At 31.4% G+C, this 26,551-nt stretch overlaps 1 protein-coding gene across 3 annotated transcripts in view; it reads left to right on the top strand.

The window, feature by feature from the left end:
- Mical (Molecule interacting with CasL) overlaps positions 1-26,551 on the top strand; it is a 241,831-nt gene that overhangs the window by 120,407 nt on the left and 94,873 nt on the right. For 2 of the 3 annotated variants that reach the window (XM_085826689.1, XM_085826697.1), the window contains 4 exons: positions 6,513-6,873; positions 16,849-17,056; positions 20,677-20,787; positions 25,781-25,882. In XM_085826689.1, the coding sequence (XP_085682815.1) occupies positions 6,583-6,873; positions 16,849-17,056; positions 20,677-20,787; positions 25,781-25,882 (712 nt within the window). In that variant the 5' untranslated portion in view covers positions 6,513-6,582. Of the gene's footprint in view, positions 1-1,093; positions 1,311-6,512; positions 6,874-16,848; positions 17,057-20,676; positions 20,788-25,780; positions 25,883-26,551 lie in introns of those variants that run through there. The other variant, XM_085826694.1, reaches the window with a different exon arrangement.

Raw genomic sequence — 26,551 nt, 5'->3', positions numbered from 1 at the left:
TTAGGTTTTTATTTATTGCTTGCTTACTTTATGTAGTTTGACTATGAGTAATCTATTTATGAAGTTTTCATAATTGCAAACATATTTTGCATTTTTAAATTTAGCAGAATTCAAACTTAAATTAACATTAATTTTATAAGACCGCCCGATACACTTTTGTGGAAGTCTGAAACTGCTCTTTCTTCATCAGAGAGAAAGAAGTTTTTCTTTTTTCTTAAAAGGCATCGTTTAGTTGCAGGTACTGGCATATGTAATCGCTCCTCCCTTGACTTCGTAATTTCATTACGTTGCCAAAGGTTAATGCGGCAACCGCTTTAAGCAAGGGTTATCCAAAATATTTTCAGAATGTCTCTTTGTTTAAAAATGGAAGGCTTTTATCGCATTTTTTCAGAATGCAAATTTTGTAAAACGAGCCTTTGTATCGTATTTTGCTTAAAGTTCAAATTAGCGTGTTCCGATGCCCGCTGATACTTTGTAAATTTTGTTCTAATTATGGATTTAAGACTTAGAACTTCTTACCTCCATGGTTATACGCAATGACATAAATAAATATGTTCTTTGCCAAAATAGGTTGCTGAAAATGAAATCCCTACTGTTTTTATCTCGAATGCCGTAAGTGTTACATTTGTAATAAGCGCCCAATAGAGGTCGAATTTTGCCAATTATTAACATTTTTTTTTTTTTAAGCTGAAATTACTTTTGAAGATCTGAATTAAATTTGATTGACCTCTATATTATTTATTATATTTCGTAACTTAACGTACAACTTCCTTCTTTTGTATGTGAACGTTTTTCTTCTTTATTTGTTATAATTTACAACTTTGATATTATTATTATTATAGCTTGCAAGTTTCGTTCCTCGTTTTCTTTTAGCTTCGAACGCCTTAAAAGCCGTTACACGCTCAAGTGCCAAGTTGAATGACACGCGCATTCTTCTAAGAATATTCGTTATTCACATCGTGCGGTTTTGGGGAGAAAAAAAGAATGGATAACGGTTTTTCACACATAGTACTTTGCTTTAAGTTTTATCTCTGGGAGAGGTTCAACGCTGCGTGCAGTGAGCTATGTGCGGACAAAGTGTGCCTGTATTTATTTGCTGAACGTGTAAGCGTTTCTAAGAGTTTGAAATTAATCATTTGTTCCCAAATTCTTTTGCAGTTAGACATCTCTCTCATATTATTATGCTTATATTTATTCATTTTCTGGTTTGCCAGCAGTCAGAGGGTAATGTTTTACGTGTCAAGAAATAAAAGTCAGAAATGTTCTGAAATATATGTTTACAATAAAGAAAAGTCTTTAAAAATAAGAAGGTAATGTTTTTCCAATTAATTCCTTGATTGCAGTAAATATACTATTGTATGAAAATTTTTAATTATTTAAATTATTTTCAATACCTATTTCCAAATGAGGGCAGTGATAAATGGTAAAGTAAGGAATGCGAATATCCTTATCGTACTTAAATTTTATCAATAAAATTTATTTTTACATGTATTCAAATAATCTATTTTGGTTGAACGTGATCAAGAATGTCGTTACTGATAAAATTTGGGGGAGGGGGGGGGGTAATGTTCTTTGTATTGCAAATTTTTGCTTAAGGAATGTATATTTATATATAGTATAAAAATATATTTTTAAATATAAGAATATATTTTTTTCTTAAAAAAATAACTAAAAAAATTGAAAGCTTTTAGATTTTATATTACACCCAAAGGAACTTTTTTTTTTCCTTTCATTTACATACACATACACGTTTCGAGAGCATTTGGGCTAATGTTCCTTTGGGCTTAAAATATTAAAAACAACCTATCTTTAGAATTTCCGTTAGACATTCGCTTTCTGGAGATAAAATTTCCCCCCCCCCGGGTATAGTGCTCATTTTGAAATCGTTAAGTTTGTTAATCAAAAATTCGTTAAAGCTTTATGAAGTTTTAAATATGCAATAAAACAAGTTCGAAATTCAAAATTCGAGCTTCCAGTTGTCCATACTCGGTTGGAAGACAACGTTATTCAAAATTTGATAACTACCGTTGTGTTTTCACAATGCGAAACACTTGCATACATTCATGCAAGTTCTTCATAATTTAATTTCTTTAATTATAATACAGGGTGGTAACATTTGGCGGCAACAATTTGAAAAAAATCTTTCTTTTAAAAGAAATGTCATGAAACCTTAAATATCAAGTTCCTTATTTGACACTTGAAAAGTGATAAATGTATTACCCTATGACTGGCTTCTTCAAGTTCGTGAAAGGTTAGTTTAAATTCCAAAGCTGTGAAGTTGGAAATGTCTTCTGCCAGATAATAAATACCATTTCGCCCTGCTCCACACTTCCAGTTTCATTTTCTGTAATAACGATTAGAGAGTGCCCATTTTAATTTATAAATAATGCAAATTATAGTTCTCAAGCATATGTCTTTTCCTTTGGTTTTTCTAGTAACCATTGTAACTTCCACTGCTGAAAAAATTTGAATTTTTGTTTTCATTTTCCACTTTCTATATAATACAAGTTTTTAGCGCTTAAGGATAAAGGATGGTTTGAATTTATAATCAAATGAAATGAGAAATATGCTGATACGGAAATGATGACATATTACTCACTGCTTATATTACCAATCCTCCAGGGGCGGCGTCTTGGGGCATGTGGCGCGTGCCTTTAAATTTGAAATATTTATTATTTTTTAATTCAATTGAAAAATAAAATCCTTATTAATTACAGCTTTGCAAAGAATCATCGATTTTATTTAGAATCAGAAATTTAAAACAAAATTAACTGCACTCTGTCGTGTCTTCTGCAATTTGGCTCCTGCATGCTGTATGAATACCAGCATCATTAACCAAAAGCGTATTTTACAAAGGGAAAAACCTTTTCCCTTTTTTTCCCTCCCGCAACATGAAAGCTCATTAGAATTTTTGCTAAATGCATGCCTATCGCATTTAGATGGAGGAAATGAGTATTCGTTCTTTAGCATTTGAATTTGGTGCGATTATTACGTTTTAGGCATTATTAGGCGAGTATTCTGTTTCAAAGTTTTACATAGAACTGTATATTTAGTTTAAAATTGTCTTTTCGTATTTCTTGGCTTCTTTCAAAGTTCCAAATGATAATTCAGCGGTCTGAAACTGCGACTCGCTGGCCACATACCGTCTTTTTCTGAAAATAAGACATCCTCCGAAAATAAGCTCTATCATGATTTTCGGAACTTTTTGTAAAATAAAACATCCTCCGAAAATAAGCCCTATCGTGATTTTCGGAACTTTATGTAATATAATTTGTTTTTGTATATAATTCAGAATTTTATTTATGACGATGTTCCAGAAGAAGATGACTTGACTGTAATTGAATAAATTTAAATTTCTGTATTCTGTGTAAAATAAATGTTAAATAAAAATATATAAATATGCTTTTATTTTTGCCCTTCCCCGAAAATAAGCCCTAGCGCGTATTTTGGACCAAAAAGGAAAGTAAGACAGTGTCTTATTTTCGAAAAAAGACGGTATGGTTTTACTGGTTTGGAGTCCAATTTTACATTATTTACAGTATTAAAAACGAGAGCGTAACTCTCTCCAAAATCTAGAAATGGAGTTCATTAATTAACACTTATATAAATTTTATACAAGATTTGAAGATTAAAATTACTTTTATTAGCATTTGTCGAAAGATAAATATTCTCTGTTACGAATTTTTGCTATAAAAATAATCGCTTTGTTTCGAATTTAAAGGCTGTGCAATTACATTTAACAGTTTTTTTTTTCTCTACAGTTAGTTGAAACTTAATAAATCCTCGAGAAAAAACAAAACAACCGATGAGTATGTATATTTTGTGATGAAGATACTTTGTAGAAATTTTCCTTCAAAATTACAGACTTAATGAAAATTGAAACGCCATTAGGGATTGTAGCTGATAGGTATAGTACGAAACACAGAAGTTTATAATTATCTTCATGCAAACATAATCTTTTCTGCATGCATCATAGAAAAATCTAATAAATAAAAGAAAGGGAATAAATTTTATTGTTTATTCTCAAGTTTTGTCTCTCTTAGGAAGCTTTCATGTGTTTCTTTTTAGTTTGAGTTAAAGTAAGTTATTGGGTATTAACTTCAGTATATTATAATTATTTGAATAAAGGTCAATCTGAAAATCGTAATATTTTTCTGTCAGTGAGTTTGAATTACAAATTGTGACCAAGAGAAATTCAGGCAGAAAATAAGTACAAATTTGAATTTTTTTTCATTATTTTTATATGTACATGTTGAAAATATGTAGTAAAAAAAGTTTTAAATTTAACTATCAAATTTTATAATGTTAACAAAAAAAAAACTTTTCTTTCTTTATTCCTTTTTCATTTATTTTTTAATGTTGTTCATCTGCTACTTTTAGATAGTGGATTTGGCCCACCTCCAGTTTCAGTTTCTGACCACTATGATAATTAAACCTGAATTACCTGAATTATTAAGTGAACCTGAATTACTAAGTAACACTAATGAACGCTTATGAACTGAATTACTAAGTCACTAAACCTGAATTATTAAGTGAAACATCTTTTTTTTTTTTTTTTTTTTTTTTTTTTTAATTGAAGCATGACTGAAAATAAAACAGAAGGGCATATAAAAAGCTTAATTGTGCATTGATTGTCCTCTAAAAAATAAAAAAATTACTTAAAGATGATTTAAAACATAAAAAGAATGTGCTTATAAAGGTCAAAACATGAGGCATACTCATTATAAATAAAATATGTAAACTTAATAAATATGCAAATTTATGTAATAAATAATGTACGTAAATTTATACCATGTATAAATAAACACCAATAGTATTCATAACACGATCAGTGAAATTTATAAGACTGAGTATCTGATTTTGCTGATATCAGCATTAACTGTACCACTATTCAGATTCTATCAATTATTAATGTAAAATTTTATCAGCAATTAATTTGCAGATTAAAGTTGGAAATATATTATATTGTGATCACCATAAATGAAGCAAAATATTATAATGCAAACCGTCTACAAGCCTTAACGGGAAAATTTTCGTTTCAGTCCTTAAATCTGGAGAATTTTAAATTTATTATATGCATTTAATTATTTTTCATATTACACTATGTTTAACAACATATTAGTATGCAAATAGTATATTCAACTTGCATGTACAACAAATGCATGTAACTCTAATTTTCATTTATTAATATAACTTTTGAAGTAGTATTTGGTGTTCAACAGCATGCCATTTATTGAAATTCGAGATATGCCTCTGCAACCCTCCATATTTTAAAAATATGGAGCAATGATATGTAACTTAAAAATGAAGAATCTAAGATGTGGTAAAATAAGTTTTGCACTCATTGTTTATAATTTGAATATTACACATAACTCTACATACAAAGAGAGCAACAGCAACAGTTGCCTTAACAATTTGAAAAAAAATTAATTGCTTTTAGCAGTGCATAATGAAACTTCAATACTTCTAAAGGTTTGTGGCAACTATGTGATCCCCCCCCCAAAAAAAAAGCATTATACAATCAAAAGTCGTTAATTCGGACACCCATAATCCGGACCTCAAAGCTAAAAACTTTCTGCACATGCGCACAGGCGTTTTACGCGTGCGCGTAAGACCTTGACTACTGCGCATATGCGTGTGCGCAAGTGCAGAATACATTTTCGTCTGCGCGTTTAATGTATAACTGACGGTGTAAGCTAAAATTATCTATTTCAGTTAATGTTAATGATTGCGTTGTTCCTTAATCTTCAAATTGGATCCCGCTTATTTTTTGCAGACTGTAAGAGCAATTTTATAAAAGTAAACTTGAACTTTCGATTATGTCAAATAGAATTTCCGATGCTGGAACTTCCAAAGGATCTACAAAACGAAAGTATGTTTCGATGTCCAACAAACAAAAAGTGGAATTGCTGCAAAAAATGAATAAAGGCATAAAGAATGTGACAGAGAGGTTAGTGAAAACGAAAAAATTTCGATTGACAAGTTAGTCGGTATTCTCGGCACAGCAATTAACGGGACTTGAACAGCGGGACTTTGTAACTGAACAAGAAATTATGTCTGTTTATAGAATTAAAGAGAAAGTGTTATCACATAAAATGAAGCAACTTAAACAACTTACATTGAAAGAAATGTTTAATAAAGTAAACAAATAAATATTAAGCTTTTTTTTTTTTTTTTTTTTTTCTTTTGTAAATTTTGATACTCTTTAGATCATAATTGTTCTTTATTTCATAAATTACGGTTTCATATTTTTAATTTTAGAATTTCTGTATGCCATCTTACGAGATTTAAACTGATGATCTATAATCCGGAATAGCCGAAGTCCCAACGAGTCCGGATTAACGACTTTTGACTGTATTACTTATATGTATCATGTACTTGTCCTTGTATAAACTTTTAATTGCTGTGCACTTTTTTCTGTCAATTTCATGCTTCTCATCCTTTAATTTAGAATCTATTGTTAATATTTCTGCATTACTTTTCAACTTAGTAATTGGGATATTTTTATTTAGGGTCAACCAATACATTATGTAACAAAGCATGTGAAACTATGTGGTTATACTGGAAAACGTTGGTACCACCATGGAAACCCGTGGTAGAGCTGTGCCAGGTGGCACTGCTACCAGTCCCGAATCTGCAATGGCATCAGAATTATTTGACCAGTTTGTATCAGCTGGAACTTTTAAATCAGTTTTGTCCACATACCGCCAGTTATGTGAAGTTTTGCGACTAAAGCCTACAAACATAACAAATTTTTATCCTCGATTAAAAGCAAAACTTCATTCATGGAGGGCAGCTTCATTGTGGACAAAATTAGACAAAAGAGCAAGTCACAAATGCTACAACAGAGGCAAGGCTTGTCCTAACACTAGAGTAAGTGATGGCTGTTAAGTGTTAATATATATTTCTGAAATATTTTTCATTTTTACTTTCTTCTTTTTAAAAATAGTAAAATTATCAAATGCATTTGTATTTATTTGTCAGAAATACTTAATGAAATGATTACACAGTGTCATAAAAAAAAGAGTGCTAAAATTTTAAAAGTGCGTGCTGAAAAACATTTAAAGACCCTGTTGAAATGGGTTCGTTCATATGTTATAAAGCTTAAAAAAAAAAAAAAAAAAAATCTATAGTTTTCACCTTAATTTTTAATTTTTCTTCATTTGTCATCTGATAAGCTCGAAAACTGATTTCATCTTATGCCAAGTGTGCTGATGTATGAAGTTATAAAGATTGTGTGATCTGAACAAACCAATAACTGTTTCATGGTAATTCTATGAATGGATGCTGTCATCTTCTGCTGTAAGTGCAAGAGAGGCTAGTGAGTCATCCTGTGCTTTAGAAGTGAGAACTGCGTAACATACCATCTTGTTGTAGGTGCAGGGTATCCTAAATTTTTTATCATACATAGATGGTGGAAGTCATGAACACCAGTGCTTTGCTATGATGGCTAGACAGGTATAATCCCACACTTTATCATACAAAAAAATTCTTTGCATATTTCTCTATATTCCCAATAAGAAAGTTCAGAAGAAAGACAGCATTTCTAAAAATGAAAAGATTTTATCTGCACAAGCTAGCAGATTAATTCTCATATTTTTAGTCAGAATATTTCATTCACAACCTTACCCAACATCCACTGAAACTTATATTGTTTAGCTTTATTTGTTAATGTTTCAGTCATATTACATTCCTATTTGATGACCAGGAATGATATTTATATCAACATAAGCAAAGGGTCTTATGGCTATTTTTAGAATAACATAAAATGAAAAGTGTAGGAAATCGTTCTTTAATATTTTATCTCATTTTAATGTTTTGGGATTCCAGAATGGCAATGAAAGTATCATATCATAAATACTTGTTCAAATATTCATTTTTCTGTTTGATGTTTGTCTCAACCCATTTATGCTAAAGGCACAAAAATTTAAAATTTTGAATAAAAGTGGTTGTTTAATCATAGTGTAATGTACACACGGGATTTGTTGACACTGTTATGAACAGTAAACGAGTCATTTGTTGTTAGCAACAATTTTCAAAATCGGGCCAAGGAATGTATACTAGAATTTTACCAAAAGTGAGTGTATAGGTGTATAGTGTTTGGATGACCTAAAGTATTCCAGGTGTGTTGACATACTTATGTTTAAAGTAATAGGACATATATTGAATTGCTCTGAATTTAAAATGATAGACATAAATGGGTTAATGATAAAATTCTTTCAAAATGAAAATTTTTTAAGGTTAGAATTTATTAGTGCTAAAGCAACAGTGTATCTTTAGTAAAGGACAAAAAGACAAAAATTTTCGTTAAAAAATTGTGTATTAATTTTTTTTTTTTTTTCCAAAAAAAAAAAAAAAAGTTAAAAACTCACATTTTTGATTTAATTATAAAAATGATTTAAATTAGCTTTAAACACCTTTTGCATAAAATACCTGATGTCATTACTACTGGTATATCTTCTATTTTTGAATATATTTATTAAATATAAATATATTTTTTATTGTGGTGTAAACTTAGCTAGCCTCACACAAAACAGATAGTTATCTTTTCAAACAGATAACAGTTAGTTATCTTTATCATTGAAACTAAAAAGGGTTTAAATTAAGCTGAAGAAATATGGACAGAAAATATCAGCTAAAAGTCTGTAATCCACTATGTATGTTTTCAGAATATGGTTTTCTTGTTTTAGATCACGTATAAAATGCTAATAAAGATATGAACTTTAAAAAAACCTTTTCAGAATCTTCTTACTTCTCTGTTTGCTGTGCTCAAATCAAAATTTTAAAAACATTATTTCTCTTTCGGCAGATTTTACCTTTGTTGAGATTTTGCCAATGTTTCAAGAACACTTACTTCTTTCATTTTGCACTTTTAAAAATGTAGCTGCATAAATTCACCATTAAGATGCAGTCACTGCTTATAATTTTTTTCACTGAGGACTATTAAAAGATTACTATCAAAATATAAACTTGAGTGATAGCTTAATAAATTTGTGTCTGCATACTTTTTTTAACAAAAAATTACTTTTTTATTTTCATTAGCTACTATGCTATGTAAAATATACTGTTTTTGTACATATAGAGTTTTCATTATAATTGTGAGTTTTTTTATTCGATTAGTTTAAATCAATGGTTTTAATCATGCGATTACTACAGATACTTTACAAAAGTTAATGAGATTTGACAGTGCAAGAGAAATTTGGCTCGGACTTCACAAAAAATTCAAAGGTTTGGCCAGTAACCAACTTTACAACATATGTTTACAGTTCTTCAAATTCAATTAGTCAAATGATAATATGGCATGTCATTTATAAAAATTGAAAATTTTTTTTAACAAACTTAACGGTTGACTTCAAAATAAGGGGAAGAAGAAAGTAAGCTCTCAGGAATGCTGTTGATTTGTAAAATATTGAATTCCAGTCATCATACTTTCAAATCGAGTTGGATACTTCTTAGTGATGAAAAGAGAACTCCACAAAATTAACCACACAACTCTGCACTCAGGAAAGACAAATTAACCACACAACTCTGCACTCAGGAAAACGAATCAAGGAAAGATCCAGATTTTATCCAGATCATAAAGCATTAACAGCAAATTCAAAATTTAAGCAGAAATCAGTCCCCAGTAAGGGAAAAAATGGGAAGTGTCGTCATTGCCACCAGAGAGGACCTTGGGTCAAAACATGCAAGAATTGAATAGCTGATGGAAAACCACCAAAACCTAGTCTCCTTATAGAGCCAAGCAAATAACGTAAGAATAATGTTGCTGCAAATATAACACTCCTAGCTGTAGATAAGGAAATATTTTCTGCTGAAACAAATTCTGATGATTGATTTATTTACAGTGGGGCCTCAAAACACGTCATCAGTAACAGTCACTACTTAGTAGACTTTGAAAAATTTGAGCTTTCAGATTTTTTAGAATCTTCTTACTTCTCTGTTTGCTGTGCTCAAATCAAAATTTTAAAAACATTATTTCTCTTCCGGCAGATTTTACCTTTGTTGAGATTTTGCCAATGTTTCAAGAACACTTAGTTCTTTCATTTTGCATTTTTAAAATGTAGCTGTGTAAATTCACCACTAAGATGCAGTCACTGCTTATAATTTTTTTCACTGAGGACTATTAAAAGATTACTATCAAAATATAAACTTGAGTGATAGCTTAATAAATTTGTGTCTGCATACTTTTTTTAACAAAAAATTACTTTTTTATTTTCATTAGCTACTAAGCTATGTAAAATATACTGTTTTTGTACATATACAGTTTTCATTATAATTGTGAGTTTTTTATTCGATTAGTTTAAATCAATGGTTTTAATCATGCGATTACTATAAATACTTTACAAAAGTTAATGAGATTTGACAGTGCAAGAGAAATTTGGCTCGGACTTCGCAAAAAATTCAAAGGTTTGGCCAGTAACCAACTTTACAACATATGTTTACAGTTCTTCAAATTCAATTAGTCAAATGATAATATGGCATGTCATTTATAAAAATTGAAAATTTTTTTAACAAACTGAACAGTTGACTTCAAAATAAGGGGAAGAAGAAAGTAAGCTCCCAGAAATGCTGTTGATTTGTAAAATATTGAATTCCAGTCATCATACTTTCAAATCGAGTTGGATACTTCTTAGTGATGAAAAGAGAACTCTAGACAAATTAACCACACAACTCTGCGCTCATGAAAAAGAATCAAGGAAAGATCCAGATTTATAGGAACTTTAGATCATAAAGCATTAACAGCAAATTCAAAATTTAAGCAGAAATCAGTCCCCAATAAGCGAAAAAATGGGAAGTGTCGTCATTGCCACCAGAGAGGACCCTGGGTGAAAACATACAAGAATTGAATAGCTGATGGAAAACCACCAAAACCTAGTCTCCTTATAGAGCCAAGCAAATAACATAAGAATAATGTTGCTGCAAATATGGCACTCCTAGCTGTAAATAAGGCAATATTTTCTGCTGAAAGAAATTCTGATGATTGGTTTATTGACAGTGGGGCCTCAAAACACGTCATCAATAACAGTCACTACTTAATAGACTGAAAAATTTGAGCTTTCCCATAGTGTAACTGTAGCAAATGGTAAGTAATTGCCAGCAACTGGAAAAGGCATATCAAGATATTGACAGTTGTAAATGGTATGAATCAAATTAAAAATCTTGAAAATGACTGGTATATTTCAGAAATAAGTAAAAATATATTTTCCATGTTAGCAACTCAAGATACAAACCAGAATAGTGTGTTTGAATCAACATTTGAGAACTGCTGTTTAAAAATACATGTCGAAATACTTCTGGAGGGTACAAGAAATGCCAGTGGGGGGATCTCTTCAAAGCCATGATGAAGACCTTAGTTCCTAAAACTCCCACTGACATAAATGTGACTGAGAATAATAAATCAATTCTTCAAATTTATCAAGAACAGGGAGGGTCATCAAGATAAAAAGAATGTAAAAGCCCAGGGAAAGAAAGAAAAAGTTGAATATGTAGATAAGTCTGAAATGAAATTATGTGTAGTCAAAAAATTACAAATGTTACAAAAGCTTGAGAATTGTTATCGACCAATATTTGTGGGCCATTTGATGAATCATTTAAGAAATATTTATACTTCACAATCTTCAAAGATGCCTATGCCAAATTTCAATACTGTTTTTTCTTAAATTACTAATCAGATGTAAAGGTTGTGCTTGAAAATTTCATAGCTCGTACTAAGAACTCAATCATAAAGTTAAAGAAATCCTCAGTGACATTGGTAGAGAGTTTGACAATAAAGCAGTTAGAATGATGTTGAACAAGCATGGAATGTCGCAGAGGTTCACAGCTCCGTATGCACCAGCACAAAATGGCAGTGCTGAACAAGAGAATTGAACAATTCTCGAAACAGCCAGATCTCTCAAATATTCGAATGAAGAAGTAGACTTTCCAGCTTCCTTGTGGGCAGAGCTCATCAGCACTTCAGTTTACATACTAAATAGGACAGGCAGGTCTTCAGTTCCTAATTCAAGTCCTTATGAATTATGGATGGGAAAGAAATCCAAAATAAAACATACGTGCATCATTGGATGAGCCAACTATGCTCATGTTCAAGTTCAGAAGAGGGGAAAGATGGACAAAAATGCAACTTACTTAAGTTTATCTCCTTGAGTATGATGGAGATACCACATTTGAAGAAAAACCTTCCATGACAGGCCATATTAAAACATTAAACAGGGCATATTAAAAAGTTTCCAAAATGAAACCTGTGTCAAAATGATTTTGAAAATAAAGAACAGACGAAGGCTTCAAACAGCAAGAAGAGGTGGTGGAGAATATACAAGAAAAGGAGACGATCCAGAAGACAAATTTCAGCATCTAAATGGACAAAGGATTATATCATGTAAAATTCAGAGATCTGTGAAAAAAATCCTCCAGAAGTAAAAGAATTGTAAGTAGAATGCAGTGCAGCTGATAATTCAAAAAACAAGAATGTGAAGACTCAACACTTAAGAACATTTCTCAAAATGATCCTGAAACTTTGGAAGAGGCAATAACTAATCCAGATGCAGAAAAATGGAAGTTAGCCATGGAAGAAAAGTTAGAAATTTTAAAAGAAAATGAAACTTGAAAACATACTGCCTAGGCCAAAAGAAAGGAAAGTTGTGAAATGCAAGTGGATCTTCAAGAGAAAATTTAATGAAGATTGATAGGTGGAAAATGAAGCTCGTTTAGTTTTAGTTGCTCATGGCTACACTTAAGTCGAAGGAATAGACTACAAGGAGACTTTTTCTCCTGTAATAAAACAAAGTCAATTAGAACTCTATTAGTGTTCTCAGTTGGGGAAGGCTGGCATGTTCATCAGTTGGATATTGCTGCAGCGTGTATAAATGGAAAATGAAGTGATATAATTTTCATGAAACAGCTACCAGTGAGTCTGCATGAGAAACCGCATGAAGAGGTTTTCTTGTTAAAGAGAAGTCTTTATGGACTTCATCAGTCTTGGAGAGTACGGAACATCCGTCTTGATAAATTTCTAAATCAGTGAGCCTAACAAGATCCAGAGCAGACACTTGTGTTTTCTTCAGTAAGAAAAAGGAGTTAATCATAGATGTGTATGTGGATGACCTCTTTGTAATTTCCAGCAAAGTGTCTGTCATTCAGGAATTTAAGGATAATATTGCTGTTACATATAAAATCAAGAACTTGGGAGAAATATATCACCTTTCTTTCAATTAGGATAAGCAGATGGTAAGATGGCTCAATAACTCTTCATCAAAGTGTCTATGCTAGTGAGCTCTTGGAAACAACCAATATATTAGATGATGAAGGAGCATCAACACCATTAGATCCAAGAATGAAATATACACTATCCAATAACCTTTTAACTGTCATACCCGAAATAATCTCGGGCACAGCATTGTTATTCCAAAATGTCACGCCCGAATATTACTCGGGCTTTTTTTTTTTTTTTTTTTTTTTTCTGTGTGCATCATATTGTTATACCCGAATATATATCATGAGAAGTTTATTTTGGCTTCAGTTCAACAGATGGCAGCATTTGACTGAAGGTTTCAAAGGATGGAAGTTAAAGTTCAAAGTGCGTGGCATTTTTAATTTTTTTTTTACTTTGAGGCAAACATTTCATTTTTGGAATAAAAAAAATTGACAATTTATGCACCCAAATCATCAAAATAACTTGACAGTTAAAAGGTTAAGGATAACACTGGGATGTTGAAATAGCACTAAAACATAAGCAGGCTGTTGTATCTGGCAGGAGGAAAAAGGCCTTGATTTAGCCTTTGCTCCCACCTACATGAGCTAGTTCAATAATTGTCCAAGCAAGGAACATTGAGTTGGCATACAACATATTACCTAAAACAGACTGAAGAATTAAAGCTGACTTTCCAAAAGACTGGAAAGGATTTGGAAGTGTGCTGTGATTTCAAGGGCTGGTGATGAGATCGATAGACAATCACTTAGTGGCTATGTTGTATTTATCAGGTGGAGCTGTCTCGTGGGGCAGTAAAAAGCAGCAGACGACTGCTTTGTCAACAGCAGAAGCCGAGTACTTCTCAGTGTGCAGACAAGGAAGTGCAAACCAAGCCAAGGGATTCCAAAATTTTTTGCAAAAAAATTATGGGAGAACATTTTTTGAAATTTCCACAAAATATATTTGTTGATATTCAGGGTGTCATTTCTTTAGCTAAAAACTATGTTATTTCAGAGTGTAATAAACATATTGAACTCGGGCAATTTTTTGTAAGAGATAAGGTTGAAGAGAAGTTGTTGAACTTTATCTATGTGCCTTCCAGTTCAAATGCAGCAGACATGTTGTCTAAGAATATGTGTAAAAAAAAATTCTTGTATGACCAGTTTCATTGTAAGACTATGGAAAATTATATCAAGGAAGAAGTGTTGCAAATATCTTTTAATTTATAAATATATTTCCCAATGTATTATGCAACCTGTGTGGCAACATTTTTTTTTTTTACTTTTCTATTTTTGGTGACGTTTTCAGTAGTTATTACTATAGTTCCTTTACTATGTAGTATATTTTTACCATGTTCTTTTTGTGTTCTTAATAAATATATGTTAATACCGATGATGTTTTTTTTTTTTTATTGTTGTCTCCATTCATAATGTTAGACTCTAACATAAACTGCAATTTTAAATATGGGAAAATAAGATAATCCCTTACTGTGTTCCTTATTTAAAGGCCATGATTAGCTTCCTTAATATTAGATTTTTAGACATTTCCTAATTATCCACACACCCGTCCCAAATAGTCACAAACCTCTAGGCGACTAATTTTTCATCAGACTTATAAAATACAGCAGCCATTTTCAAAAGCAGTACCACATTAAAAATTACATAAAACAGCAACCAAGTAGCGAAATTTAAAATGCAAAGAACATCCTTGATAAAACACTTTTTTCGCTGCTCATTCTATATACACGGAAATCTATTTTAGCTTGAAAAAATATCAGAGAATAGCAGAAGCTCAGCCATGCACAACTTCAGGCTTTTCCCATGTACAAAATGATCTATTTGCGCTAAAAAAACATAGGATATATTTTGGCTTGAAACAATATCAATGAATTTCAGAAACTCAAACTTTCAGAAACAACTTAGCACTGTAGACAATGTCAGTTTTCTCCATGTACATAATGCTCCGTTTTTGCTTAAAAAAACGTTGGATCTATTTTAACTTGAGAAAATGTCAGAGAATTTCAGAAACTTGGCCACGTCCAATTTAGCAATGTAGACAGTGTCAGGTCTGCCCATGTATATAGTGATCTGTTTTCGTGGAAAAAAAAAAAAAAACGGAGAATTGCACAAATCGATAATGTTGTTTTCTCTTGTATGCAGCAATCTGTTTATGCTTTAGAAAAGCATCAGAGAATTGCACAAATTTTAATCCATAAGATTCAACCATTTACGAAGTACAACTTCGTGGCATGCAAAATTTTTGCATTCTCTGCTGTTGGTCAAAATGTCGTATTTCTGAGAAAATGCAATGCTTTTTCATTATCCAGCAAACTCCACAGCCCCATTACGAATTCTAACTAGTAAAAGGAATGCACTTAATGCAACAAAAATGAACACAAATTACTGTTGAATTTGGAGGTGGAAGCATGGTTTGCATTGAAAATCGGTACTTATGGTGCCTGTATGCCTCAGCTGATATCTATTTTAGTGATGTCAAGAGTTGCTATTTTGGTTACATAGCATTTTATATCATGAATACTTTTCAGGGGGTATAATCAGAAGCTATTGATTTTTGAAAGCTCAAAAACCTACAAATTAACTGTGTTGTCAGAGGGAATAAAACCATGGATCTTTCGGTTGCCAGAACATGCTACCTCTTTACACCATGAGAGCTTATGCCAGGAAATGCATATTTGCACCATTAGTATAATTGATATTCTAAAACATATGGGAACATCAATATCTCTCTTGTACTACTAATAAAGTAATTTTTAATTTCAGGTTAACAAAATTTTCAATAAGGATTATGATTGGATTTTTTAATGGATTTGTGCTGGTTCTACATTCTGCATGCTTTGAAAGCAATAAGGAAGATATCCTAAATTTCCAAATTTAATTTATTAATGAGATACCTAAACCAATAAGGAATCACCTGATATATATATTCTAAAAACTATTTATCAGAAAAAAAAAATTGCTTTGGCATAACATCAAATAAAACTGAGCCTCAGGAAATAAATTTTGACCGAGCACTGCAGCAAGTACAACCGAGGCAGCCGCTCAGAGTTTCAAAATTTTTAGAATTTAGAGGGCCGCTCCACTGAAAATTTAGTATTCATTGAGTTTATACTAGGCCTGTCTGAAAGTCGTGTAAAATATTAGAGAATAATTACTTTTGTTACTTCATAAATCTAAATAGAAATAAAATTAAAAGAAAATATTTTTGTAAGAAGTATTCGTATGTTATTGCAACAGCTAGAGCCGAAGGCGAGGCTTCAGAAATGCAATTTGTAAATTCTTTGAGAATGGCGAAGACCTTATACACTCATTGTTTGAAGCATAATTGAAAAATTCAAAAATTAGGATATTCAGTAAGTATTAAAATTCATTCCTTGAATTCACGCTTGTGCTTCTGAAAAGATATGTGTCCTTGAAAAATTTTTATGTGCACGTTTTTAAAATGGTATTTTCAGAGCATAGAACTTATTTGAAACTCTCCTTCATCTAATAGAAATATGATTATTTTGCCTATTTTATTCATGTAATTGTATATGATTATGTACGTCATATGTAGCATTTTATATTTTTAATTTTTACTGGCTCTGTCTTGTCTTTTATCAGCTTTAAAATATTGAAGTTTGACATAGTGTTTTAATGTTACAGGTTTTAATTATTGGTGCAGGCCCTTGTGGTTTGAGGGCAGCAATAGAAGCTCAACTTTTAGGCGCTAAAGTTGTTATTGTAGAAAAAAGGGATCGCTTTTCAAGGAATAATGTTTTACATTTATGGCCTTTTGTTATACATGACCTTCGTAACCTTGGAGCAAAGAAATTTTTTGGGAAGTTTTGTGCTGGCTCAATTGACCATATAAGTAAGTGTATAAGTAATTACTGTAAAAAAATTCATTTTAATTTATGTTATTGTTTTACAAATTTTATGTCTGATTAAACTTTTGCTCTAAATTATTAATTAATATAATTTTTTTTCCAATTCTGTGAAAGCAGTGCATTTACATTGTTAAAAATAGAAATTAATTTGCTTCTGTTATTGTTAGTGGTGTTATTAAATTTCATAGCGATTCCACAACTTAATGTTTAGAAATATTTTTTGAAGGGTGATTTTTCAAATAATTTTTAGTGACATTTATTTTGTTTAAATGTTGAGTTTTAATATGAGGCCAATTAATAAACTCTGCTAGTTTTGTTCCTAATTTGTAATAAAGCACTCTGGATGTTAGTACAGTCAAGAGTTGTTAATTCGGACACCCATAATCCGGAATGATCTATAATCCGGACCTCAAAGCTAAAAACTTTATGCGCATGCGCCGCGTTGACACATGCGAATAGGCGTTTACACGTGCACATAAGACCTTTTACCACTGCGCATATGCGTGTGCGCAAGCGCAAAATACGTTTTCACGTGCGCATTTTATGTATAATGGACTGTATAATCTAAAATTATCTAATTATCTATTTCAGTTAATGTTGATGATTGTGTTGTTCCTTAATCTTCGAATTCGATCCGGCTTATTATTTTTTGCAGACTAAGAGCAATTTTATAAAAGTAAACTTGAACTTCCGATTATGTCAAATAGAATTTCCGATTCTGGAGCTCCCAAAGGATCGTACAAAACGAAAGTATGTTTCGATGTCCATCAAACAAAAAGTGCAATTGCAGCAAAAAATGGATAAAGACATGAAGAATGTGACAGAGAGGTTAGTGAAAACGAAAAAATTTCGATTGACAAGTTAGTCGGTATTCTCGGCACAAAAATTAATTGGACTTGAACAGCGGAACTTTGTAACTGAACAAGAAATTCTGTCTGTTTATAGAATTAAAGAGAAAGTATTATCACATAAAACGAGGCAACTTAAAACTACTTACATTGAAAGAAATGTTTAATAAAGTAAACAAATAAATATTAAGCTTTTTTTTTTTTTTTTTTGTAAATTTTGATACCCTTTAGATTATAATTGTTCTTTATTTCATAAATTAAGGTTTCATATTTTTAATTTTAGAATTTCTGCATGCCATCTTACGAGATTTAAACTGATGATCCGGAAAAATCGATAATCCGGAATCGCCGAAGTTCCGATGAGTCCGGATTAGCGACTTTTGACTGTATGATTTTCTTCATATCTGCATTGTCTCAAATTGTTGTCTCTTTAGAATCAAAATGTGCTGGGAGGCTTGGGGAAAAAGCTTTGTGATATTCTTTCAAGATGTGAATTTTGAGAAATTGAAATTTGGTTTGTTTATGAGTGGTTGCAAAATGTTTGTTTATGAGTGGTAGCTTGTTTGTTTGAGGTTCTGCCAGTATACCCAGTTCAACATTGGTGATTTGTCTATCAGAAGTATTTGCAGAGCTTTAAGCACACAGTGATTTGTGTCACATTGCTCAAAGAAGAGTAATATGTCTGAAACTGTGTAAATATATAGATGTGTGTACACACACACACATACCAAAAAAATAGTAGATCTTACCATCTGAAGAAAATCATAGCATATAATGTATGCCTTACTGAACAACAAAGCTTGCAGATGAGTAATGTTATTAGATTGCATGCACCATTCACAGAGAATTTCATTCCATAAGTTTTAATTGTAATGTAGGTATCAATCAGTGTAGGTGATATCAATGCTGTGATTTATATAACTTGACCCATGTGATGACTGAGTAATAACTTGAATTAAGTGTAATCTCTAACCTGGAGATACATTTTGAAGTAGCAGTAATCTTTCTTGGATCATTTTTACATTGTTTAGATTTCATCAGTTTGTTTTTAGGGTGCAACTATTAACCATAAAGTCTAACTTGATAGCTTACCATCTTTGTGACACTGCAGAACAGCAAGCCTGACAATGCAGACAAAACAAAAGTATATTTCTAGGACTGTTTTTTAAATTCTTGCAGAAAAGTATGCTTTGGGATCTCAGTGTATTTATTGCAACCAAATATAAGCTAGCTTTGTTTCTAATATGGCTATCTAGTGACTTTTATTAATGTATATGGGTATAGTGACTTTTACTAATGTAGTATAAATGCAAAATGGCTTGATTTGTATATGTATCATTGCTACAACTCTCCCAGTTTTACATCACATCTCCTGGTCCTCCAGTACTTAACTTAAGTTAGTTAAGTACTGGAGGACCAGTAAGTTAGAACTTCTGGTTTTTAATTTTTAGCCTTTTCCCAGAAATTAATGAAATTTTTTTAATTAATTAAACTGAGTTGTGCAAATTATGTTCCTTTAGCCCTGGTAGTTTTCAACAAGATGTTTTGTGCTAAATTTTATTTGACTTGAATTGTCTTAATTTACTGGAAGCATTTTTAGAATTTTTTATGAAAATTCAAGCAGTGTTTAATTAGTTAATGCTTGCATTTAAGTTTGCTTTGCATAAATGTATGATACATTGCTGCAGTTTATTGGCATACTAATATGTGCATTAATTATTAATTTTATTTTTACCATATTTAAAAGTATTTAGATATAAACAAAAGCTTTCTTTCCATACTCAGGATTTTCTTAGTATGTCATTGTTTCATCAAATGCCTGACACTTACAACTTAAGTCATTCATCGTCAGATACTTTTTAATCATTACATACATCTTAGCTGTTTCATTGCCAAAAAACATTGCTCCAGGTGTATCCCAGCAGGTAACCAATATTACACTGATGGGGGGGGAGATCTTTTACAACTTTGATGAAGAATAGTCCGAGGGATGGATTTTAGGGTCTCCCACCCCTCTTCCTCTGACATCGAGCCTCTCACAAGAACTTTCAGCTCTGCAGTATTTTAAGTGCACCCATGCCTCACAGATATTCTACACATAACAAATATCCAAGCCGTGTTTGGTATTCAAATCTGGGCCCAGTATTTTGGCAGCCAGTTCTGCTAACTCTAATACTGACAGAATAATTTTCCTCAATATCGAAGTATAAGAAACTTTAGGAAATTAGCCAGAATGCATTTTATATCAAAATCATATTTTAAACACTTCCGTAACCAGAATCAGGAAAGTGTATACTGCATATAAAATGACTTAACATCAGTTTGATGTTCTTTTGAAATGATGAAAACATTCTGGTAACTCCCAATTTTATAAATCTCAGTGTTGGCTTTTATGGCGTATATATCATACATCTTCTATTGTCTCTAGTTTTTTCAGTGCTTTTATATGTATTTTACTTATTTGATTATGACTTATACTTTTGTTACCTTTCTTTTCATGTGTCCATTAATAACTATGGTGTTGATGATTTGGTAATATTTTTCTTTTGATATGAATATGAAATAATAATGGCAGTTAATTATTTATGTAACTTTTAAGTATTCTTAGTTTTGTAGCCATTAGCAAACTTTTACATGTTGGTCTTCCTTTTTTTTTTTTTTTTTTTTGGTAGGTTTTAATGCAACTATTAATATATCATTAATTAATTTTATAATGCAATTAATATGATAAACTATTTTCTCATATTTTCAATTAGGTATTCGGCAACTACAAATCATCCTCTTGAAAGTAGCACTACTTTTAGGTGTTGAAGTACATGAAAATGTTGGTTTTGAAAGCTTAATTGAACCTTCTGAAGATCAAACACGTGAGTATATATACTGATTTTATTTGAAATATGTATTGTTGTATGTTTGCTTTATCTTTTTACTTTCTTGTAAGAAGTAAAACAAGTATTGTAATTTTGGTTATCATATTTCAATGAAAATATTAATTTTGACCACTCTCGAATTTCTCTGAATAATATTTTTGCATGACATCTGTACTTACAGGCAGAATAGAAGACTCTTTTTTCCAAAACAGATTGTTAAATATATTCATGATAGATTTTTTCATGATGTCTGTACATATGTTATTTTTATTCTTATATGTTTCTAAATTATGAGTTTTTTGCTTTAAAAGTGATTGAATTATGTTGTTCTCATGTTCCAGTTAAGGTTTTTGTGCTTTTTGTTAATCTGCATTCAATAATTGTAGAATTATCAGCAATTTGTAAGTTTAAGTGCTGCTAGGCCTAAAAAGGCTGCCATTTGTTTATATTTTAAACTCTTAGTGGAGTAGTGCATTAAGTAAATTGTTGCACCTACTTCAGTGTCCTTTTGCCCAGTGGGATAAAAATTTAACTTAAAATTAACACTGAAGTCAATTTTGAGCACCAAAAATTTGGTCTTCCTTCCTATTGGCCGAATCGTTTTGTTTTACATAGAAATTTTAATTGTAAAAAATTGTGTTTTTTTTTTTTAATTGTATTTGTTTTTTCTGTATTTTATACAATTTTTAATGAAGTTTTACCATGCTGTAAAGTGAGAACTGAATTGATTGAATGAAAAATATATATCTAATTAAATTTGAGGAAATAATTTTAAATGACTGCAAAGTCGTGTATAATTTAAGGAAGATACAGTGTCCACATCAGATACTTTGCATATATAGCATATTCAAAAGATAAAAATTATCAGAATGTGTTCCTATTATCTCAGTAATTTCTGAACTGAAAAAGAGAACATACTTACATGCTTTGCCTTAACTAATTAACCAATCAGCACAGTTGCTCTTAAATTATCAATATTAATTGTGTAACTGGTACATCAAAACGCATTTATTACCTTCATTATGAAGTGTGTTTGAGCTTTGTGAAACATAAAGTATATGTTTTTGCAATTAAATATGTATACATACAAATATATTGCATTATCATTCTTATGTAATATTGCTGTTTTTAACATGATTGAATTAAATTACTAAATTAGCATATGATCTGATATAGTTCAGGCCTCGACATATCTTATCAATTTCTATTGGCCACTTCTATTCAGTAGAGTCATGATTATCTGGCCTGAAAAGGCCAGGACCTGGTCGGATGATCGGGAAGGTTAGATGACATAAATAGAAAAAAATAAAGCCCTTAAAACTGACAAAATACATGCATTATTTCCAAAATTACATACCAGTAATATGAATAAATTACAAATTTATACTCTATATACCACAAAGAACAATCAAACCTCGTAGAAAACATTGGTACTTGGCTTTTGTTTGCCAGCTGTGTGATATTTTCACCCACTTAGAAAGAGTATTATCCAAAAGCAGTAATGCTTTTCTTGGCAAATTATTCTTTTTTCAAAATTTGTCAGTGTGTGGCAAAGTCATTAAGAAACCATTCTTTAAAAATATCTGAACTCATCCAATCATGGTAAGTTTTATTTTAAAGATGCTGTGGAGTTACTGCAGTCAAGGATCGTTACTCATTCTTTATTTCACTTGTAGCTAGGTGCTGCAACTTCAGACTTAACCGTGAGCATTTTAGCAAGTAGTGTTTCATAATTTAGTCCCAGCTCATCGCAATTAAATATTTGGTCACCAGTCAAGCTTTCCTTGTCTAACAACTTATGAAACTTATCCACTTACTCGTCATTTGAGTTTTTCTCTACATAGAGTTAGCTGTCATACTCCCACTTTTCAAGCTACCCAACACTAGCTATACCTTCATTAAATACACTACAGTTACCTTCATTAAATTCCTTTCAGAATTTCAAATCTTCTTCCTGTAAGACTGGTCCAAATATTGGGACACCTTTATCTCTATGTTTAGTAAACCAAAGAAGCAAAGCATCACCAAACTTTTCATACTCACTTTTTCTTCATCGTGTATCTTTGTTGTGTAGTGTTAGGTGTCTCTCTTTCAAAATCACTTTTCTGTCTCTTTTTGATTCCTTTTGCAGTTTCCAATGGTTGTCGTTCCTACTTTATAAACTTGTGCCTTTTTTAATACTGTTTCACTTTTGCAAAATCTCTTCAAACTTTCAGTTTTTTTCCCTCTTTGGAACAGACACCTTTTCCTCTGTGAAACACCACAGAACAGGATACTTTAATACAAAGTAAAATTACTGTACTGCAGATTGAACATAGTCCCAAGAACAGAGAATGAACAAAATGCCAACTTATCAGTAAATACAGCTTTGTACTGAAGTCAGTGAACTGAGTGAATGCAGACTGCTGACTACAGTGTATTTACTCACACTAATAGAATCTAACTCAAAAACAAAGCAGGAAAACTGCTTACTCTTCAATTGCTCAACAATTTCTGATATTTCTGAGTCCCCCCTCCCCCTCCCAGCTAACCTGGTTGGCAGAAAAAAATACTTTTACATTTTTATTTCTGCTAACCAGAATGTATTTTATAATTTACTTTTGTGGTGTTTCTATCCAGTGCAGTTTTAAATAATATCCTTTTTTGTGTATTTATGCATCTAATCTGAAACTGATTATTAGAGTAACATGCATGTTGCAAGAAAATAAGGGTTTAAAATTATTACCATTAAGTCCATTTTTTACATAACGTAATTTCCAGAAGAAAGGGCCACATCAGCATAAGTGCCGCAATCGAGAAAAATGGCAGGGGGAGAATAAAATTATGCAGAAATGACAAAATAAATTAAATTGTGCATGACATTGTCGTGAACCTTATAAATGCAAAATCTTGACCTATGTCCTGATATATGACATATCAGTTAAGAGAAATGCATGAAATGAAACCATAACTTAAAAATAAATTATAGGTAAGAAATTTTGAAAATATACTTATGTTCATGAACATACTTATATTTACCCATTAAAGAAGTCCATATTTGTAATACTTATACTATATTATAAAAAATATTGCAACAACAAGATATAGATGATTTTAGAAAAGGTGATTTTTTATCGTGCCAGTTCATTGGTAATTATTGCCCAACTGATGTTTTAGTACACACAGAAATATTTTTCCTCTTCATAAATCTGCTACACCAGCTAGACCCTCCTTTGAAATCGTTTACGTTCATTTCTTTCCTCGTAAAGTTTGCTAGTAAGCAAATTTTTACAGTTGAAATTGCCATTTCCTTTCCTTGTTGCTCCTTTATCCAGTTTGCAAGGTCGTCCTCTAGATTCGGCCACCTTACAGTACCACTTCTTTTGGCTCATTTCTGTTGTGGCATATGTTCTTCAGTTCTCTAACATCAAATGCATCTCTCGTCCACTTCAAACTCTCGAGCTGCTGCTCTATTTCCAATTTGTTTAGCACGTGAAGTTACATTAAGCTTAAAACCAGCAGTATAGCTTTTGTGGCATTTAAAAAATTTTTCTGCTCCCTTCTTACTTAAAAACTATCCAGCAAGTATTTGTAAAAAGTGATGGGATCTGTATCTGGCAGGCTGCCAAGAAAAAAATGGATTCGTGCTGAAGGGGGGATTTGTCAGAGTTTGTTATTGCAACACAGGTGGAATCATGTCCACCTTTGAAACAAATCGCAGTAGATTTACAGTGGAAAAGGCGAGGGAGGGGAGGGATGCATCCTGGAAGATTCATCCAGTGGCAGAGAAGAGAGACTATTCAAACTGATCAGAATGCTGATTTGAAAGAGGGAAGAAGTTATTGTTTTGAGATCCTATTTAATGTGAATAAAGCATTTAGGTCCATTCAAGGGAAAAAAACGTAAACAAAATAAAATTCGCAGAAAGCAACTGAGTGGTCTTTTGTGTGGGAAGAGCACCAAACTATGTACAATGGGAAGATCATCTAACTATGTACAGTGACATCATAGGAAATATTTTTTTTAAGTGCACCTGAGCATCTCATGGGTAGAAATGTTATACCTGTTGAAAGTTTAAGTTTTAAACACATAAACATTGTGGCGTTTCTTCTGGAAATTACGGTAATTTGTATACGCTCTTGATCGGAAATGGGGCTTAAAATTTTCTTGCATTTTATAGCTTGAAAAGTAGTAGGCTGCAATTTACATGCTATGCATGCCAGATTAAAGGTGGTAACTTCATCAATATTTTTCATTTTTTAAGCATTAAATAGAGGTGAGTGAGTGAGAGATTATGGCGCAAAAACCAAAGATGATTATGGCGCGCCGCATTAAATAGGAGAGAAATTAATTCACATTTTGTTTGCACTAAACTGTTTTGAATGAATAATATTAATGTAATTTCTAGTTGTGTGTTTGTAATAAAACGTAGGTTTGTAATATATTGAGTGAGGTATAACATAATGGTTATTTTTATTTGTCATGTAAATGCAAAAGAGGGCAAAATACAGTATATTTGTAAAATCAGCTTAATTTCTCACATTAAACGAAAATATTTTCATGCTGAATAAATAGTACTGGCATCATTGTATTTATCTCAATGTATCATCATCATTGCATTTATCTTCAATTTTTGTGCATTGTACTGGCATCATTGACCTTGTGTAATTTTTTGCACATAAGACATGAGGAATTGCATGCCAATTAATGTGAGTTAAAACAAATAATGGTCATATTCTCTAGATGTTAAAGTATAAACCATAATTTTATTTAAATTTAAACTTCTGTGGATACAAACTAATTCAGACTTTAGAAAATGTTTATTGTTTCATAGAAAATGATAAATTTTTATGCATGTGTTTGTGTTCATATTTGTTCAAGTAAATTTTCCAAATACATGACTTGTATCTGCTGACTTTCTATTGTGTAACAATTCGTTTTTAAGTAAATGAATAATTATTTAATTGTATCGTATTTGAAATCATTGACATATTCCATTCTCTGGTTGTAGGAATTGGTTGGCATGCTCGAGTTTCTCCTCCAGATCATCCTGTATCTCAGTATGAATTTGATGTGCTTATTGGTGCTGATGGCAAACGGAATACACTACTTGGTAATGCTTCTTTTAAATGTATTGATTTTTGTCATAAACTTAAAATTAATCTTTTTCTATTTTTTTTATAGGAGACAATTTTGAACTTGATAAGTGGAGCTTTGAATTCAAATAATATATGCACATTTAAACTACAATTAAATTTGTACATACACATAAACCTTAACCTAAAGTAGATCATCAAAAAATCTTAACATAGATAGAACAGTTTTAGATGTGAAAATGCAACACTAACTTTTAAGCCTGAAAAATATATTTACTAGCATTTTTGAAAAATAATATTGTTTTTCACCATATGCACATATGTATATATTGTAAATGAGTATTTTGTGTATATTGCCTTGACTTTTTCACATATAACCAAATTCACTGCTTTATTTTCTTGCATTTTGTCTTTTTTTTTTTTTTTTTTTTTTTTTGTGTGTGTGTGTGTGTGTGTGTGTGGGAAAGAGCACTTCCTGTTGGTGACTCAAAGAAAGCAGTTGTCAATTCAAAATGTATATATCATAATTGTGAATGCTGCCCAGACGGTATAGTGGTTAGGGAAGCTTGACTGCGATACCAAAGGGCACCTGCTCAAATCGCGGAGAAGGCATGGATGTAAAAATTGTCTGTCTTTTCATAGGAGGTAATGGTGGTGGCCTATTAGGTGCCTCCTCAATAAAATGG

Source organism: Stegodyphus dumicola, chromosome 1 (genome assembly GCF_044657685.1).
Source record: "Stegodyphus dumicola isolate Sdum_Otavi_A_Nest chromosome 1, ASM4465768v1".
Classification (NCBI taxonomy): domain Eukaryota; kingdom Metazoa; phylum Arthropoda; class Arachnida; order Araneae; family Eresidae; genus Stegodyphus; species Stegodyphus dumicola.
This window is presented reverse-complemented; position numbering and strand designations above follow the sequence as displayed.